This window comes from Gymnoscopelus microlampas (genome assembly GCF_963454915.1).
Source record: "Gymnoscopelus microlampas genome assembly, chromosome: 13".
NCBI classification, from domain to species: Eukaryota; Metazoa; Chordata; class Actinopteri; order Myctophiformes; family Myctophidae; genus Gymnoscopelus; species Gymnoscopelus microlampas.
In genome coordinates, this window is record NC_139950.1 from 13,086,777 (window position 1) to 13,105,489 (window position 18,713).

The 18,713-nt window shown below is 39.9% G+C and overlaps 1 protein-coding gene and 1 long non-coding RNA gene across 4 annotated transcripts in view; one reads left to right on the forward strand and one right to left on the reverse strand.

The window, feature by feature from the left end:
• LOC311059163 overlaps positions 1 to 9,642 on the forward strand; it is a 39,024-nt gene extending 29,382 nt beyond the window's left edge. The window contains exons 1-4 of one of the 3 annotated variants that reach the window (XR_014602129.1): positions 4,584 to 4,779; positions 6,525 to 6,616; positions 7,371 to 7,445; positions 8,118 to 9,642. This is a non-coding gene — a long non-coding RNA (uncharacterized lncRNA). Of the gene's footprint in view, positions 1 to 4,583; positions 4,780 to 6,524; positions 6,617 to 7,370; positions 7,446 to 8,061 lie in introns of those variants that run through there. The other 2 variants (XR_014602130.1, XR_014602128.1) reach the window with 2 other exon arrangements.
• Positions 9,643 to 14,463: 4,821 nt separating this feature from the next.
• LOC311058223 (echinoderm microtubule-associated protein-like 6) overlaps positions 14,464 to 18,713 on the reverse strand; it is a gene marked incomplete at both ends in the record, with an annotated part of 35,895 nt that continues 31,645 nt past the window's right edge. Inside the window, 3 exons of the mRNA XM_084075588.1 lie at positions 14,464 to 14,488; positions 15,723 to 15,823; positions 17,448 to 17,601. Of these exons, the coding sequence (XP_083931714.1) occupies positions 14,464 to 14,488; positions 15,723 to 15,823; positions 17,448 to 17,601 (280 nt within the window). The remainder of the gene's footprint in view (positions 14,489 to 15,722; positions 15,824 to 17,447; positions 17,602 to 18,713) is intronic.

The window sequence follows — 18,713 nt, forward strand, 5'->3', positions numbered from 1 at the left end:
TAATTTATTTATATATAATAACATATATAGAATCTATATAAATATCCATATTCATATGTATATTATTTATATAGATCCACCGTCTTTCTCTCGTGTAATACTATATAACATATAGAATATATGTAAATATCCATATTCATATGTATATTATTTATATAGATCCACCGTCTCTCTCCCTCTCTCTCTGTCTTCTTTTCATAAACCTGGTTGCTTGTTTCTCGCGCACAATCTGGCAACACAGAAAGCGGTCACGTCCACACACACACACGTCCACACACACACACACACACACACACACACACACACACACACACACACACACACACACACACACACACACAGGAGAAAAATGCCTGTCTTAGAGGCTTTGTTTAGAAGCTGGTGTGGGTAAAAATGTTTAGTTTGGCACGAAAATGACGGACATATCAGCGTGAGTGTGGTGGGAATACGGACTTTGCTGCGGTGGCTGCGACGACGTAATGTGTAAGTACTCTTCGACATTTTGGCTAACACTAAACGGTGCTAAAGGGTCTCCCCTTCCGGTCTCCCCTTCCCCACACGGTAATGTGTGGGGAATTTCTGTTGGACGGATTTAATTATGGTCCGAGGAGGTAGATGTGTGTTGAGCAATGAAAAGTGGACGAATAACTGTGTGAATGAATTGCGCATGTTGTGGCTGGTGTTGTAGTGACATGTGAGATGTTGTTGTCGTTATTTCGGCGAAACAAATGAAGTGGCTTCAGTGGCACCACCGGAAGAGAGCCGATCTCTCCAATGTATGTTAGATAGGGCATCAGCTGTGTGACACTCGAGAGATCATAGTTAAAAGTGACAGAAATGCAAGTGGGATTAATACACAGCATAAGGCACGGCATCTTTTGGACTGTGTGTGTGTGTGTGTGTGTGTGTGTGTGTGTGTGTGTGTGTGTGTGTGTGTGTGTGTGTGTGTGTGTGGGTGTGTGTGTGACACCACACCCCCTTTGCAAACATATTTAAAAGCTGTAACTCTGCTCCTATATCCATCTGCTCCTACTCTTCGTCAAGGTAAGCCTATATGTTTGTGTTGTCCCGCTTTTAATTTGAATGTAGACATACATTTTACATTCATGCTTATGTCATTGATAGAGACTTAAGTGGGACCGCAGTGCTGAGCCCTGCCACGAGTATGTGTTTGCTATTACATTTGGAGTCCTCACCATTATAAAACATTTAAAAATGGGGGAATTTAAATTAAGCCTACTGCTTGGGCAGAAATAGAGTTGGGGTTTCCATTGCAGATCTACTCTATTGCAGTGTTTAGTGTGGTGTGCATTCTTGAGTTTGTTTGATTTTTTTTTGGTTTTATTACGGGGCCAGGCTGCCAGCATGGCTCCTGGCCCTGTTTTAATATTCTCATTATTCCATTTCTTCTGTTTCTGCCACTTTTCGCAGTTCTGGCTATCAAGAAATAATTCTCACAATCTTTTGTCAAAAGGTGCGATACCACTCAATTGAAAATGCCAACTTTGAACAGGTACAACTCATGCCCTGTTTGACCTACAGCCATGAAACTTTGATACACACATGCGTCTACTCATGATGAACAACTTTCACACTCTGACTTTTGACCTCTGACCTTTAGATCTCCCACCATTATGAATTATATGAAAAACAGTTAAAACCTATCTCCTCCTGGGATTTTTGAGTAATCTGCACGAAACGTTTTACACATGAACTTTGGACCTATGCCGACAAAACATTGGGGGTGGATTTGTTCTAAGTGAAAAAATTAAGCTTTAATGAGCCAATGAATATTGCAGTTTTATGACAATTATTCATCTGCCCCTAACACATACATGCAGACTCATATTTCTTTGAAAATTTGCAGTAATGTGGATCGTCTGCTTTCACTGGTTTCGGTTTCGAGGAGACATACAATTTCTCTACAAATGGTTTGTGAACGAGTGATCTTTGGTTCATGACAGAAGGCAAGAGTTTATGATCTTCAACAGTCTAGAGCAACCTGGACAAAGCTATAGCACTAGCCTATAGGTAGTGTCTCAGCCTGTCAGTCCAAAGGTTGAGAGTTCGATTCCTGTTAATGGCAATAGGTTGAGGTGTCCATGAGTGAGGTTCTTTACTAGGTTTCTTTTTCTTTGTGCTATTATTGCACTTTGCTTTTTGCGCTTCATTCTTGGCCCTGCTTATTGCCGCCTGTCTGTCTGTCTGTCTGTCTGTCTCTATCACTTTGTCTGTCTATCTGTCTGTCTCTCTGTACCTATCACTCTGTCTGTCTGTCTGTCTAAATTCTTGGTCTCTCTCTCTCTCTCTCTCTCTTCACTGGCCCCGTATTATCGCTGCTTGCAGCTATATTTCAACTTATTTTTCTGTGATTTTTACCATTGTGTGTGTGGCTACCCCCAGAGTATTTCAGGCAGCTATCACCACCAATTACTATCTGATCCTATTTATTAGAAAAGTAGATGGTGTTTACCTTAAACGTGTTTTAAATACTTTGTACAATTCTCCTAACTGTTAATATATTGTCATTTTGTAGTTAAAGTCAACATTTTTGTCAAACTGAATACTTACCTTTGGGAAACTTTACTAAATATTAACAACTCCGGTCTCCCACCCTGTAATTGGGAGTGGCGTAGTCATGCATAGGAGGTCATAGCGCCTCCATATGGCTCTAGGTGTGTGAATGATTTAGTCACCTTTGATGTTTTGGACGTGCAACAGACTGGATTCGAACCAGCTGCCCTTGTGTTCTGGCAAATATTGTCATAGTGACGTACTTTGCCCTTAATTGGACAGAGTCGTCAGACGCAGTTTGGGAAAACACCTGCAGCTGTCAAAACGTATAACGTGTATTTGGCCTACATTGTTCATTCGCTTTTATTTTCATTTAACAAGTTATTAATTCTACTCGAGCAAGTGTTATTAGCCCACAGTTCTGTGTGCTATAGCAGCTTTAAGTTGGCTAGGCTAAGTAATAATTGTCTCCGCCATACTCTCTCGCCAAAAGGCATGGCGAGAGAGTACAGTATGTTTTGCACCCTGTCCGTCCGTACGCGTTTCCGTCCATCTGTCTGCGACCAGCTAATCTCCGGCACCGTTGGCTTGAACACAGCGAAACTTTGCACACACACTCCCTGAATGCCAATTCCGAACCTCTGCCTCAATTTTTTCACATGGGCCTGTTATAGCGCCACCAGGAGGCCGCTTTTTGAAAAACACATTTTTCTATATTACTCCAACAGAATTACACTCCCTGGATGCCAAAGCAGAACTTCTGTACCAAATTTTTCAGATCAGCCTGTCATAGCGCCACCATGATGCCGATTTTTGCAAAACACATTTCTTTATATTACTCCTACAGATTTTGTCCAAAAATCACGCAAATCGGTACAAAGTATCTCTATAGTCATGTGATCAACACAGATCTGTGCGATTGTCCTTATCCCATCCTGATTGGCTGAGATTGGCTTCCAAAGTTTGCAGGATTGGTCCGTTTTGAACAAAATGTCTCAAATCATGAACACAGCATGCAATTTCCGTGCAATTTTACACACACATTCCCATTAGACCGAGGAAGAAATGCCACATGAACATTTTCAAATCAGCCTCATGGTGGCGCTATAACAGACCGATTCGTGTTTTTACCTATAACTGCACCGGTCTGTGTAAAACTTTGTGTGCGCCTCCCTAGGGGCCAAGAAAAAACCTTTGTCCTGCATTTTTCACATCTGCCTTTTATAGCAGCACCAGGAGGCTCACTCATGTAAAACACATTTTTGATTTACAGTATCTGACAGAACTGTGTAGGCTACTACAGTGTGTATGAAATGCAACATCTGTAGGTAACTTGTCAACATCCCCGTTATTTGGCTATTACTGCCAAGCTGCCAATAGAATAGAATGGAAATATTTCTATTCTCGAACAGGCTGACCACAGTCCAAAATGGAGTCTAATGAGAGTGATGACGGGCGTCTTAAATCTAAATCAATATGACAACATAATAACATGATGACAGCAGTAGGCTAATTTCTCCCTTTGAAAACAAAGGTTTGAGACGTGTTGAGTTTGTTGAGTTATGTGTCTTGTTTAGATGAATCCCGACTTATTGAGCAACTGTTTTGCTCGTTGTTGAATCCCACTGTTCCGTGATTAATGCCAATCAGTTGCAATAAACTATTCCCTGTGATCGGTGAATTCGTTTTTATTATCAGGACTTTAATTTCACAAGGTGAATTCTCGTTGAGATTAAGCTCAGAGCTGGCTCAGCCAGCGGCAATAGCGTCCGTGTTGTAAATATAAAAAACGAACATGAAAAGCAACAATTACAGTTTAGTATCCAAACTAAAGCAAACGCAAAAAGCAAGGTAAAAACTCAGAACTCATGGAGTCCAATACCTAAACGATAGACAATGGAACAAATTATATTTGAACGAGGAAGCGAGTGCACTTCCGCAATGCCATAGCCGGGAGGAATTCCTTAACACAGGATTGGTCTCGGAACGTGGTTCGATTTCTTAGCATCAATGGTTAGATAGGGGTAAGTCCCTGCATGCGACACACTAGTGTCCTCTCCAGGGGATGTACTTGTACATCAAGCCCCCTCGCGCTACAGAAACAGGAGATAGGCTCCTGTCCTATCACTTGGCAAGGCTTGCTCCCTTAAAGGTGTGATTCCGTCCTCTGTTCACACCCCTGCATGTCAATAAACCAACCTGTTTATCTATCTGTCATTACAGCAGTAATCAGGTCCAGTCAGCACCTCTCGTCATGGAACCAAGGTAAATGCATGCATCTATGTTGGCAATGCCACATTATGCCACACCCCCTATGAACTAATTGTGTGTCACTAAAGTCTGCCACTGCCCTGTGTGTATAACAAAAACCCTCCAACATGATGCACAATAGAGGCCTCTGTCTTACCTGGCCCAGGGCCGGGCATACACACAGTATCAGGAGAATCACTACAAAGTTTGGTCTGGGTTACACAAACACAACTCGGATGAGAGAGAGTGTGTTTTATCTGCCAGCACAGAGATGTGATTGGTAGTCAGAGGAAAGCAAATGGGAGGTAGGGGGCACAATGGACCCTTCGCTAAGCCCCACCCACTCCACTCTGTGACTGGTGGTGCGAAGTTAGTCACACCCAGGCCTGGCAGCGCCTGGCAATCTCTGCTTCTCACCCATTGATTTGCATGTTAAATGAGGGCTTTTCCCCTTAAAAATAATCGATCATTTCAGGAGCAAGAGCTTCAAAATCTCTTCTAAATCTAGTCAACAGGGCCTGCAGCAGGCTATGCACTGGAAAAATGTGCATGACATTATTTCAATAAACTAACAACTTCAACCTGGTGTTTGCACTTTCTCCATTTACGGCCTGTACATCTACATAAACGTAACATAAACGTGCTTATCCCATGGCCACGGATGTTACATTTATGTACGGGCTCTCAGAAGTAACCGTATCATCCGTATTGTTCAATAAAAAAGCATTTTAATCTGATCGGTGGCTATTTTCTCCATATGCTTTCAATTGCGTGACCCTATCGGTTGGTAGGTGTATTGCACTCTGATACATTATAACTCTATGAGAAAATTGCCATTGATCGGATTAAAATGCTTTTTATTGAACAATACATAATATACGTGTGCTTTTAAGAGTCCCGTGCATAATTGTAACATCCGTGGCCATGGGTTAAGCACTTTACATTTTAAATCTGAGCATTTATATAGATGTACGGAATGTAAATGGAGAAAGTGCAAACACCAGGTTGAAGTTGATCCATGACTGTAACAGGAGTTTTCATGTACCACAGGGTAAGACAACAGTACCAGTTAATAAATAGACGAACAAATGAATTAATATACTTTAACGTGCGGAATCCGAAACAGGCAGTGCTGTAATTCTGAATGTTGTTATAATTACGGTGATTAGTAGCCTATTATTGACACCACCTGGGCGAGTGAGGCGTGTAACTTTCCCGACGTTAAGCTGTGTATGTGTTGTTAACACAGCCATGCAGCCTTGCAGTTTAAGCACAGATTTCAGCTTGGGAAAATAACCCTCCAACGGTTTTTGGAGGTACGTGGAATCTGTTGCTGGTTATAGTCACCATTGCGTTATCGTGGTATTCCTATTCTTGCTATTATGTTGCAAATGATTGTGTGTGTGCGAGCGAAATAACATTGACAGCTATGGCAGGTGACGAAAGCTTGCCAGACCTATGCCAGGCTAACAACGGTTGCTAAGCTGGCATTGGACAATCGCTTTTGGGGTGGGGTTTAGCGAAGGGTCCATTGGTGGAGCAGTGACCATGTATTTGGTAACAACAAGAAGCTTTGCAGGAGACTAAGACAGACACATGACAAGCCCAGACACAACGACACAACAATGTGGAATGTAATGCATCCATTGACCGTGTATAGTATATACATGGTATCTATCTGTCTATCTATCTATCTATGCACATAATCATATTTGTCTATCTATCTATGCACATAATCATATTTGTCTGTCTGTCTGTAGGTCTGTCTGACTTTCTCCCGCATTTCTTGAGAACCGTCCGACCGATCAACTTCAACTTGGCGTTTGCATCCCAGAGGACCAGAGGGAGTGATGTGAGTATCAGTGGATGTCCAGCGAATGGGAGGGAGGGGCACAATTGGTGCAGCAGTGACCAAGTATTAGGTAACAATTTGCTTAGAAATAGATGAGGTGATTAATGACTGAGACAGACACAGGATAAGCCCAGACACGACAACAATACAATGTGGAATGTAACACACCCAATGACTGCGTATAGTGACATATAATCCCACTATAGTCAGCTAAACAACAAAAGAAGACACACACTCACAAGATCAAGTATTTTTTAAAGTATTTAATTTGATATGCCATACTAGCAGTCACAAGGGCAACCTACGGACACGGTTCGGCCTGTTGGCCTGGTCAGCTTATAAACTGACTAGACTAGTTACTTACTGTACTGTATATATAGTTTACAGGAGTCATTGATTATGCAAATGAGTTGGCCATAGCTGAATCATTATATTATTATTAGTAGTAGTAGTAGTTATTGTATTGTTATTATTATTGTTGTTGTTATTATTATTAGGGTAATAATAATATTAATAATAATAAGGGTAATAATAATAATAATAATAATTATTATTATTATTATTACATTATTACATATTACATATTATTAATCACATAATTAAAACAGTTGATTCAATACCAGGCTGTTAAGGTTAAGACATAAAATCAAAATACACAAATCCCACCAGAAACACCTTTTGGAAATACTGTATTAAAAATGTGAATCCAGTACACTTTGTAGCAATAATATCTATATCTCCTCCTCTATTTAAGGGATGTACTCTCTGACTTGTTTATACATCGTCATACATGAAAAAAAAGAGACACAGTTACAGGGAAGGATTATGTGTAAGAAGAAGTATGTTGTTTATTTGTTAAAAAGTCCTTGTGGTTTTTGTATTGTTGGTAAAACAAATTGAGTTAAAAACTAGATTAGAATCACTGAACACAAAAGCAATATAAGAAACCATGATGAAAGATCTCTATTTGCTAGACATTTCAATGCCACAGTTCATGAAGTTTATAGGCTTACGTTCCTTAAATACAGGAGATTGGTATAGAGGATATGCGTGTGACATCATCATCAAACCAGGACGTTATGCAGGAATGCCTATTGAGTGTCAAAAAAATACTTTCTGGCCTTGACAGCCCATGCATCCAAACAGAAATGTCATATCTGATTGCATTAAACAACATTAAACAATGTTAAACTAATTTTGCATGTTTCTTTGCCACTCGATTTGCCACTCGATGTGCCATTCACTTTAAGCATGCGCATATCCTCTATTGCTAATAGTAATGATGACATAGACTGAACAAGTGCTATGATAATGAGTACAGCACTAAGAACTCTGGGTTAGAATTCTGGTTTAAGCTGCCAGAGATCTTAAGTCTTTGTTTGTAAATGTTTTGTGTTGTTTATTTATGTTTATTTAATATACATGATTTGATTTTCTTGTCTCAGTTTTAGGGAACTATTTGTCATCTCAGGGACTAAATAAAAATAAATGAAGCAAAAAGTAAGTCTCACATCATAGTGAGATAGAAGAGACTCCAGAGGAGACGGAAAAATGCCTATACAAAATGGAAATCATAGAAGAAGAGTGAAGCATAGGGAGATGGAAGACACTCCCAAAGATAGGAAAGATTGTGATTTTTCAACAGACAATCCTGTCACAGGATCACTGTCACAGGCTGATGACACTCTACTCACCACACTCAGGTTGGGCGAATCCATCTCCCAGCCTCATTCTTACAGCTTACGCTCATTGTGCCAAATTCCATGTAAAGAGAAAGGGGCAAGTTTCAGAGCAGAGAGGTCCCACAGCTTAAATTATGATATATTACGTTATACACCTGATATCTTTGTTGAAGGTAGCAAGGAAAACTACTGGTTACACTGCACCCAAGCAGGACTGTTCCAATGCAACGTGACTGGCCTGGTGTTTAATATGAAGGCAGAGGGAAATGTCATTTACAGGACAGTCCCTTGGAGCCAAAGGCTTGTAGCCCAGCTTGTCAAGAGGCCTGAAGGACCACTGTTTGACATAGCATGCCGTCAGGGTTCTTTCTGTCAGTTACACCTTCCCCATTGTGAGAGCATCTCCGCGGGTGGAGGCCAATCCTTGTCTGTTGCCCATGTAATGAATGAGGAGAGTGAGCTTATCGTCCCCCATTTGATCACAAAATCTCATGTAATCATAAATGTAACTGGATGTTCTGCCTATGGTGTTGTCGGTGATGTCAACCCTGACAACCCTAATCCTAAACGTGCATTGGTGTTAATGTTTTATACACCACCGATTGATGATAACAAGCCCATATCAATCCTGAAAGTATTGCTGCTACCTGGGAACGTTGTGCGGGATGAAGTGATAAACAAAAGAAGGGAGACAATTGGAGAAGAGATTCACATTGAAAGGCATGCGTGTAAATTAATCCCAAATCAAGAATATACCCTCTCCACTTCCCCTCCACATGATTCCATCACAATTGAACCAAATAAGACAACATTTGATGTTGATGAATCTTCCTATCACAATTACATACCAACATTTAATGTGACTTTAAAGGGAGAGTTTAAGGATGTCAGTCTACTTCTAAGAGACAGTAACAATGACATCTCTGAGTCTGCATGGGAATGCTGTGTAAACTTTTCAGCTCCTGATATAAAAAAACACCAAGTTCAGAGCACACCAACTCTTACAGCGAAAGACATACTGTTGTCTGTGAGGAGGGGATTCATTGACAGAGTTTCATGTCCTGTTCTCGACAAACTCCTAGACAAACTTTTAGAGGAGAAGGTGTTAATTGATGAAGAGAAAGATATGGCTAATGGGAAACAGGTGAAACATGAAAAGGCACGTTTTGTCATTGACGCAGTGAGAGTCAAAGGACTGGCTGCAAGTTCAAGCATGATTTCATTTCTGTGTGATATCGACCCATTTCTCTCTGACAATCTTGGGTTGAAACCCACCACAAGGAAACGCAAATTCCAATCATAAACCTGTCAAAAATAACTCACGACAGCAAAGACCACTCTGTTAAGTAAGAGGCTACCCTCTCTGATGACACAAAACCTGAATCCTTTCAAAATAAAGGTGGAACTAAAATGTTCGCTTTAAAAAATATATATTCAATGTTTCGCACAAAATATGTTCACGGTTTTTCAAAAATAGCAGATCTACAACCTCATAGCGCTGCACTCAGTGCCACGATATGAGCTATTTTTGTAAAGCCAAAGTATAAAATAATGAGTCAAAAAATTACACAGATGCGTTCCCGGATTGAATGGGTTAAATGAATGAAGGAACAATGGCTTCTATTTCATCATGCTAACCAATTATACAGTTAGTTAGTGAACGCTATATATGGTTATGTCTGAGTCATAGTGAACTCTATATGGTTATGTCCAGGGCCGGAGTGGGACTCCAAATCTGGCCGGGAGATACACGCCCACCCAGGCCACCCTGCGCGCGCGCAGCGCGCGCCGCTTTTTTTGGGGGGCCCTTTTTTTGGGGGGCCTTACAAAAGGGGGGCCTTTTTGGGGGTTAAAGGTAGGGGGGAGGCCCGCAGCTGCACTGAGCTGCAAGCAACACTGACTGCATTGAATTGAAATTGACTGTGGTTGGCCTGGCCTGAGCTTAGGAGAGATTTTTTTTTGCTGCATCACTTAAGCGCCGCGCTGGCTGTGGATGGCTGGCCTGACCTGATTTTTTTTTTTGGATTGCAAAAAAAAAAATAAAAAAAATTCAGGCAGGCCACTAGAGGGCAGGCCACCGGGAATAGTCCCGGTCCTCCCGACGGCCAATCCGGGCCTGCAGAGTCATAGTGAACTCTATATGGTTATGTCTGAGTCATAGTGAACTCTATGGTCATGTCAATATACAACCGCTTATGCAGATTTATTCTTGGCTGTCCATATATGACCCATCACTGTACCATGTATGAAAATCTCAACCTGCCATCTCCCACATCAAGAAGACAGCAGCACTGGCTGCAGTTCATTTTTAAATGTATTCATTTTGATTATCCACAGTATCTGAAAGAGCTTATGGAACCTTTCACTTCTAGACATCAACTAAGACATTGTTCACAGATTTACTTTGAAGTTCCAACTGCATCTACGTCAGTTGGAAAAAAAACATAGTGAACTCTATATATGGTATATATGTAACATAGTTCAATAGGTTGTAGTTAAAATCCCACTAAATGGGGAAACTATGCCACCTGCTGTTCAACATGCCTGCACTAAGCTTCATATTAGCAAGGGACTATGGGTAATTCTCAGAGCAATGGAGGATTCTCATGAGAGGTAAACGTCTCTGTATGTCTGTGGACAAAACTAATGTTAACTATCTTGAAAAGCACTTAAAAGTTAATCTGGGTTAACTGTCTGAAAGTTAAATATATTAGACTAATTCTGTCACGTTTTTGTTGGGTCAATCATTCATTTTGTGTATGTTTATTTACTTGTAAAAAACGTCTCCAGTACAAGTAGCTGACAGATTGTGTTGTTGTCTTCCCAGACAGACAAGTGCTTTTGATGTCCACATGTGCTGACATACTGTCTCATGTCCATTTATTGTGAATGCAGGTATGTTGTCAAAGAGTGTTGTAATTTCATTGTGCAAATGGTGCAATTCATGTTTGATGCAAATTCATGTGATTTGATAAATATGCTAAAATACTATAAAAAGGGTAACAGTTCATGGTAAAATACACTACATGTATTTTATATGTTTTGTATGTCATATTAAGAGGACAGTCTTGTTTTCTTTTGTTGTATTTATGTAAACTGTATAAGAAGATCTGCATTGTATTAAGCAAGATCAATATTTGTTAAGGGTATTACTAGTAGCGGCAAAAAAGGCCTTACAAATGTTATACCAACTATAAATGAGTGGATTGATTTAATCTATAATATATTTGTTATGGTTTATGTTATGGTATATGATTCATATACGTGCTATGTGTACTATAGTTGTTGTTGTGTTATCGTTGTATTCTATTTTTTTTGTCTTGTTTCTTATTTTGTTTGTTTTGTCTGGTTGTTGTTGTCAGATTTGTCTGTAAAAAATATGTCTTAATATTAAGCAAGATCAATATTTGTTAAGGGTATTACTAGTAGTGGCAAAAAAGGCCTTAACTAAAAAATGGCTTACAAATGTTATACCAACTATAAATGAGTGGATTGATTTAATCTATAATATATTTGTTATGGTTTATGTTATGGTATATGATTCATATACGTGCTATGTGTACTATAGTTGTTGTTGTGTTATCGTTGTATTCTATTTTTTTTGTCTTGTTTCTTATTTTGTTTGTTTTGTCTGGTTGTTGTTGTCAGATTTGTCTGTAAAAAATATGTCTTAATGTATGAAGTGTATTTTGTAATTTGAGGACCCCCTCGAAAACGAGATGATTCATCTCAAGGGGTTACTCCTAATAAAGAAATTTCAGTTAAAAAAAAAAATGTCTGAGTCATATACTCTATATATGGTATATACAGTATGTCTGATACATGGCGGCGGTCCACCCACCACCGCCCACCTATTATCCAATTTTACTATAGGATGTATATGAAATAGGTAAATGGTATGGTAAAACTTTTTATTTGGCATTATTGAATAAAAAATAAACATTTACAGATTGATAAGGGTGATAACATGTTGCACAGATATGAATACAGTGAGATTTTGACTTGACCTTTTGATCTGCTTTGGACACAAAATGTTTGAAAACGTTTAAAGGCATACTTAGTTCAGGCATCTTTCCTTGAGAATAAAAAACAATACGTTTGTCTGGCAGTAAAGCCATTTAATGCTTTGTCTTTGTCTTTCATCATCACATACATCAATCCATATATTAACGCACATGCCTCAGCCATAAAACAACTAGCATAAAAAAATAACTGATAATAATAAAACTGATAATGACTGAACAATAAGCTTTCTTCACAATCACCAGGATGTCATATAAGACTAAATACATACAGATGAGCATTATATGTGTGTGTGTGTGTGTGTGTGTGTGTGTGTGTGTGTGTGTGTGTGTGTGTGTGTGTGTGTGTGTGTGTGTGTGTGTGTGTGTGTGTGTGTATATATATTTATATATCGTTGCTGTCCGGCAGAAACCAGCTAACTCCATTTTGACGATTTTTCATTTATTTCCATAAATCAGGGCCATTGAACACCCTTTACGTCTGTGTGTTGGTAAAACAAATATTGAACCAATGAAAAGCATTAAAAAGCGCTTCTGACAAAACCAGCTAACTCCATTGGATCCTCAAACTTTCTGCTAAACCAGCTAACTCCAGCAAAGGAGGGTGGAGTTAGCTGGTTTTGCTGACTCCAGGCTCCACCCCCTTTTGACCGCCACTCAGCTGTTCTTATCAATGATGAACAAAATCCATTTTTGTTTTGTTTTGCAGTTAGCTGGTTCCTGCCGGACAGCAGAGATATATGCATACACACACATTTGGAATGAGGCTGGAATGTGAAAAATCAGGAATCGGGAATCGCGTATGTGCGTGCAAAGTTTCACCGCAATCGGACGCTGCGTTCATGTTCATGCGTTCAACTTTAGATCTCAATCTTAGCCAATCAGGATGGAACATGAAAAATCAAACAGATGTGTCTTGATCACATGACTATAGAGATCATGTTTACAATGTGTGTACATTTGGATAAAATCTAAAGGAGTAATATCCAAAAATGTGTTTTGCATAAGTCGCTATGAAAGGCAGATGTGAAAAATGCAGGGCAAAGGTTTCTCCTTCACCTCTAGGGAGTGCACATACAAAGTTTTACACAGACTAGTGTAGTTATAGGTAAAAACACAAATCGGCCTGTTATAGCGCCACCATGAGGCTGATCTGAAAAATTCCAAGTTCCAAAATGTCATGGAAATTGCATGCTGTGTTCATGATTTGAGGCATTTTGTTCAAAACGGAGCACTCTTGCAAACTTTTGAAGCCATTCTTAGCCAATCAGGATGGAATATGAATACTGTGTACTGATTTACGTGATGTTTGGACAAAATCTGTAGGAGTACTGTCAAAAAATGTGTTTTGCAAAAAGCGGCCTCCTGGTGGCGCTATAACAGGCCCATGTGGGGCAGAGGTTTTGCTCTGGCATCCAGGGAGTGTGTGTGCACAGTTTTACTGCGATCAAGTCAACAGTGCCGGAGATTAGCTGTTCACAGATGGTGGGGGCAACGGATGGACGGACACACGGACGGACGGACAGGGTGCAAAACATAGTCTCGGCCATACCTTTCGGCCTGGCGGAGACAATAATAATAATATTTTTGTAGTCAGGAAGGCACTTAAGTTTAATGATCTTTAACAACATAAGTGTGACAGTCACTAGCAGGACTAGTGAGGGAGGCTTTCTCCTGTTTCTATAGCATGAGGGGCTCCAGACATGATGTACAGTACAAGTTAATCCCCTGGACATGATGCTAGTATGTCATAGTGACTTTCCCCCAAAACCAACTGAGTGTCAAGCATGGTCTAATTTTTCAGTCTTCGGTATGACCCGGCCAGGGATCAAACCCCAACCTACCTGTCTCAGGGCGAACACTCTAACCACAAGTCCACTGAGCTGGTTAATGAAAATGGAAGAAAATGGATTATGGCATCTATCAGCTTACAGATGTAAACAAAAACAAATTTGTACCTCCCACAATCATTTAAATGATTATTTCACTGACACTGGACCTAACAGGCTGACATTTCTCTGGTCAGTCTGTTGTTCACCTCATTTATCAGGATCATAAAGGCGAGGTGTTCCAAAGGCTGTGGCTGCTGGTTCTATTCCCATCAGTGGGTACAACACATGCGCCTCCATCAAGTGTCACACATCTACAGGCATTTCCACACAAAGACACTGGAAGACAAGACAATGAACATTATATTATTATGGCCAACATGTCCCATTATCACATATTATAAGTTTAACCGCTTAAGCTCTCTATACTTACATACATACAAACATACACATACAAACTGTGTAACAATCACTGTATTTGTCTTTTTGCCGACACCTCTCGTAGCTGCGTTGTCATTACAGTGTTTGTCTATATGGAAGTTCCGCTCAAAGAGGAATGCTGCAGGGTCCTAGCGCCTGAGGATATTTTGCATCACATCAACAAGTTATCAGAAACTATAAATATATTTTTAACTGTTAAATAGATAAATACATTTACGATGTCTATGTCATTTTGGTGGCAGACGCTTGAGAATAAGAAGAAAAGCACAGGACTCATAGAGGATACAGGATACACAAATGAAATTGTGATGAACCAAATTAATGAGCAGACACATTTGGAACTCGAACAATATAACATTTAAGCTGATAAATGAGTTCTCTGACTGCATGGAATTGGTGAAGCAGATGAACATTTATTTTCAGTTTATTAAAGGAGTATTTCACCCAAACAATGCCTTATTTTCTATCAACACACGCCAAAAACACCTTGAATTCATGGAGATTGTTTCGTTTTGTCCCCCGGCACAAATAATTTTTAAATGGGGGTGTCCGCGGCCAAATATTATTATTTTTTATATATATATATATATATATATATATATATATAGAGAGAGAGAGAGAGAGAGAGAGAGAGAGAGAGAGAGAGAGAGAGAGAGAGGAGGAGGTGTGTTAATGTGACGGCCCTGCCCCTCTGCCTCACTGTTGGCTAGCTGGCAGCCTTGGTGATTGCAGAGTGGAGCAGGCCGTCAGGCCAACTTGCTACACCTGGGGTTATGGGTGTGGCAGAGTATATAAAGTCCTCTCCTTAAAACCTTTTGATATCTCCATATCCTCTCCAGAGCCTGTCTTGGGTGCCACCTGGCCTGAGTGGGCTCAGTCCTTTTCTTTAGTTTTGCACTTTCTATACAACACTCACACAGCACACTCCACACATTCACACACTGCATACATAACTGACTGACTTATTCACACCTAATTCCAATTGTTTATTGCTTTATTTCTTAAAGTTGTAGTAAAATAAATAATAGTTAAAATGTTTGCATCATGAGTGGACTCCCTTCTTTTGCCATGTAACCCTAGTGCATGACAGTTACAGTAATAAGTTAAGAACCTTAATGATGAACAGTTGTACCTGCAGTCTTGTCCACCAGTACTGATGACATAATTGTCGTCGAAGGAGAAACGGATGTTTGTCACATGAACAGAGTGCCCGAAGTGGCGCTTGTGTTTGGCCTGGGAGTGGGGGGGGGACGACGACAAAAAAACAAACAAAAACAGAGGTCACAGGGTGACAAGGGGAAGGGCCCCTGGTCTCATGAATGTAAAATGTTTAATAGACACTAGGTGGCAGCAGAGAGCAACTGATGGCCAGCCACGATGGTGGTGGGAAACACACCACTGCAGTGGTGGAAAGTAACTGAGTACATTTACGTACTTAAATAAAAAAAATATATACTTTTACTTCTACTCCACTAAATCTCAGAGGCAAATATTGTAATTTTACGCCACTACTATTTGACAGCATTAGTTACTAATTACTTTGTAGATTTTGATTATTATTACAAAACACACTAAACACTTCAGCCGTATATATATTTTGGCCATTTGAAAATAGCAGATCTACAAGCTCACAATGCGTCGCGATCATTGTGAGCTTATAGATTTTATACATTTTGAACTTGTGAAATGGAACATTTTGCACAATGAGGACTTTTACTTTTGGTACCTTAAAGGACGACTTCACCCATTTCAACCTATCTTCATACAATAGGTCCTCACTAATGCTCATGATAAAATGGTACCATTTTTTATTCTCTGTCTGTGTTTCAGAGGAGGACTGTGGACAGTTCAGAATCCTGTCTACCAGTGACATCATCGATGGGGAATCCAAGCTAATAGAAACTGCAGGCTTTTTATTCCTGGAAAGTTGCAATGCAATCATAGAAGCCATTGTTCTTGTGTTCTAAATAAAAAATGTGAAATCTTGTTTGAAAAAATAAATCTGCCTAACGATGATGTCACTGGTAGACGGATTTCTGGACTGTCCACAGCACTCCTATGAGACACAGACCAAATAGAAAAAAATGGTACCATTTTATCATGAGTATTAGCGAGGACCAATTATATGAAGATAGGTTGAAAATGGGTGAAGTCGTCCTTTAAGTATATTTTGATGCAGATACTTTTGTAACAGAGTAAATCTACATTGCAGTATTGATACTTTTACTTAAGCCAGTCCTTCTTCCATCAATGCACCATGCACTGTAATTCCAATTACTGCTGCTGTTTTTTTATCACAGTGGTATTGAAGGTGCTGTAAAGTGTAAAGTAATTTTCAACCTAAAAAAATATTTCCTGAATAAAGAGCTGGAGAGACAGGGAACCCCCTGTTCTTGAACAGTCTATAGCAAGTATTACTATGGGGATAAGGAGCTATCTAAAGTAGTACAATGTAACTTTTTGAATGAATAAAATGTAATTTTGTCCAATCTGTATGGTAGAGTATGTTATTACAATAACTTATACAATTGGGGTGGTTGTATTTTGTCTCCCTGCTCTTCTATTGAGACATTAGATTGTGTCAAAGGTCATGTCTCACATAGACACAAGATCTGACACACATTTTGACCTCATGGTCAAGATTCAATTTATCCCCTGAGCAAGCAGGCAGGCTCTATTGGCTCAATGGTAAAATATCGATATATATATTCAGCACTTACGCAACCAACCAGGTTCAAATCCTGGGTAGTAGAGGAAGGTTACATAGTGCAACTTCAACTCTTATTTTACTGAAACATATATATCACTTGCACCCGCTTTAAGATCGTTATTTTTTTTATCCAGGACTCAAACTCACAGACTTTTCCCTGCAGGGGAAGTGGAAGAGCTTGACCAATCCGTGGTCGTCTCCGGTGACCACGTTGAGACTGGCATGTGACACACAGCAGCACGTCACGTCAGCCTTGTCTGCGCTCCTCGGCCAGATCCCTAACACCTCGTCACCTAGGATACTTTGATTGATAAAATGTAAATGGCACGTTGTACCGACAGACATTGGGCCCGATTCATGAACCGTACTTACGAACAAATTTGTTCTTAGACCCACTTAAGAAGTTTTTTAAGAGATTTTGGCATTCACAAATGTTTTCTTAGCTGTGATTTGTTCTTAAGTTAAGAAGAAATCTACGCATACTAGAGAGCACTCTTAGGGTGGCCTTTGAGTTCTTAAGTGTGATATGTTTGTGCAAAAATAATTAATTCTCGAAGTTTCTTCAATTCTACAGTTGTATAATATAGGATTTAAATTACAATAATATTTTTATCATATCTTTAGAGCAAAAAAGGTTCTCAAAGGTGTGGTCTGGGGACCCCCAGGGGTCCTTGAAGCTGTTCCAGGGGGTCCACAGCAAACGAGGAACAGTTTAATCACTTTGTCCCATTACTGGCAATTTTGAACTTGTAGATCGGCTATTTTCGAAACATTTTGATAAATCTTGAAAACATTTCCCTAGCAGAAAATATTTTCAGGTGGGGGTCTGCAGCCAAATGCATCTAACCCAAACAGACCCGGTTGAGTTGAAGCCCAAGCCCCATACCCACCCCATAACCCCCCACCCAACCCACCCTCATCGCCCCCCCATACCCCCACCCCCATATCCCGACATTCGCCACACCCCCATTTTCAAGTCCCCTTCCTACCTGAAAGCCCCCCTATACCCACCAGTCACACCCATCCCCATCCCCCACACAGCCCCCTACACCCCTCCTTGCACCACCATATCACCCACCACACCCCTATTTCCACCCCATTACATACCAAGCAGCTGCTACCTTAAAGACCCTCTATATCCACCCACCAGCTTTCAGTACTAAAATGTTTTATATCCACTACTAACGCTACTCCTGAACATGAAATATGGATAACATTTTTAACAAATAATTTCAGCAAATTTACATTGATATCGAGTGGTGATATGTTGATTAATGTGAGAGAAATAATAAAATACATTCATTAATTAAATAAAATAATTTGCTGTTCACTTCAGAAGTACCTCCACAGAAATATTTATTTATTTTTATGTTTGGAGTCTGGTGTTCCACCATCTTTAGGCTTTAGTTTAGG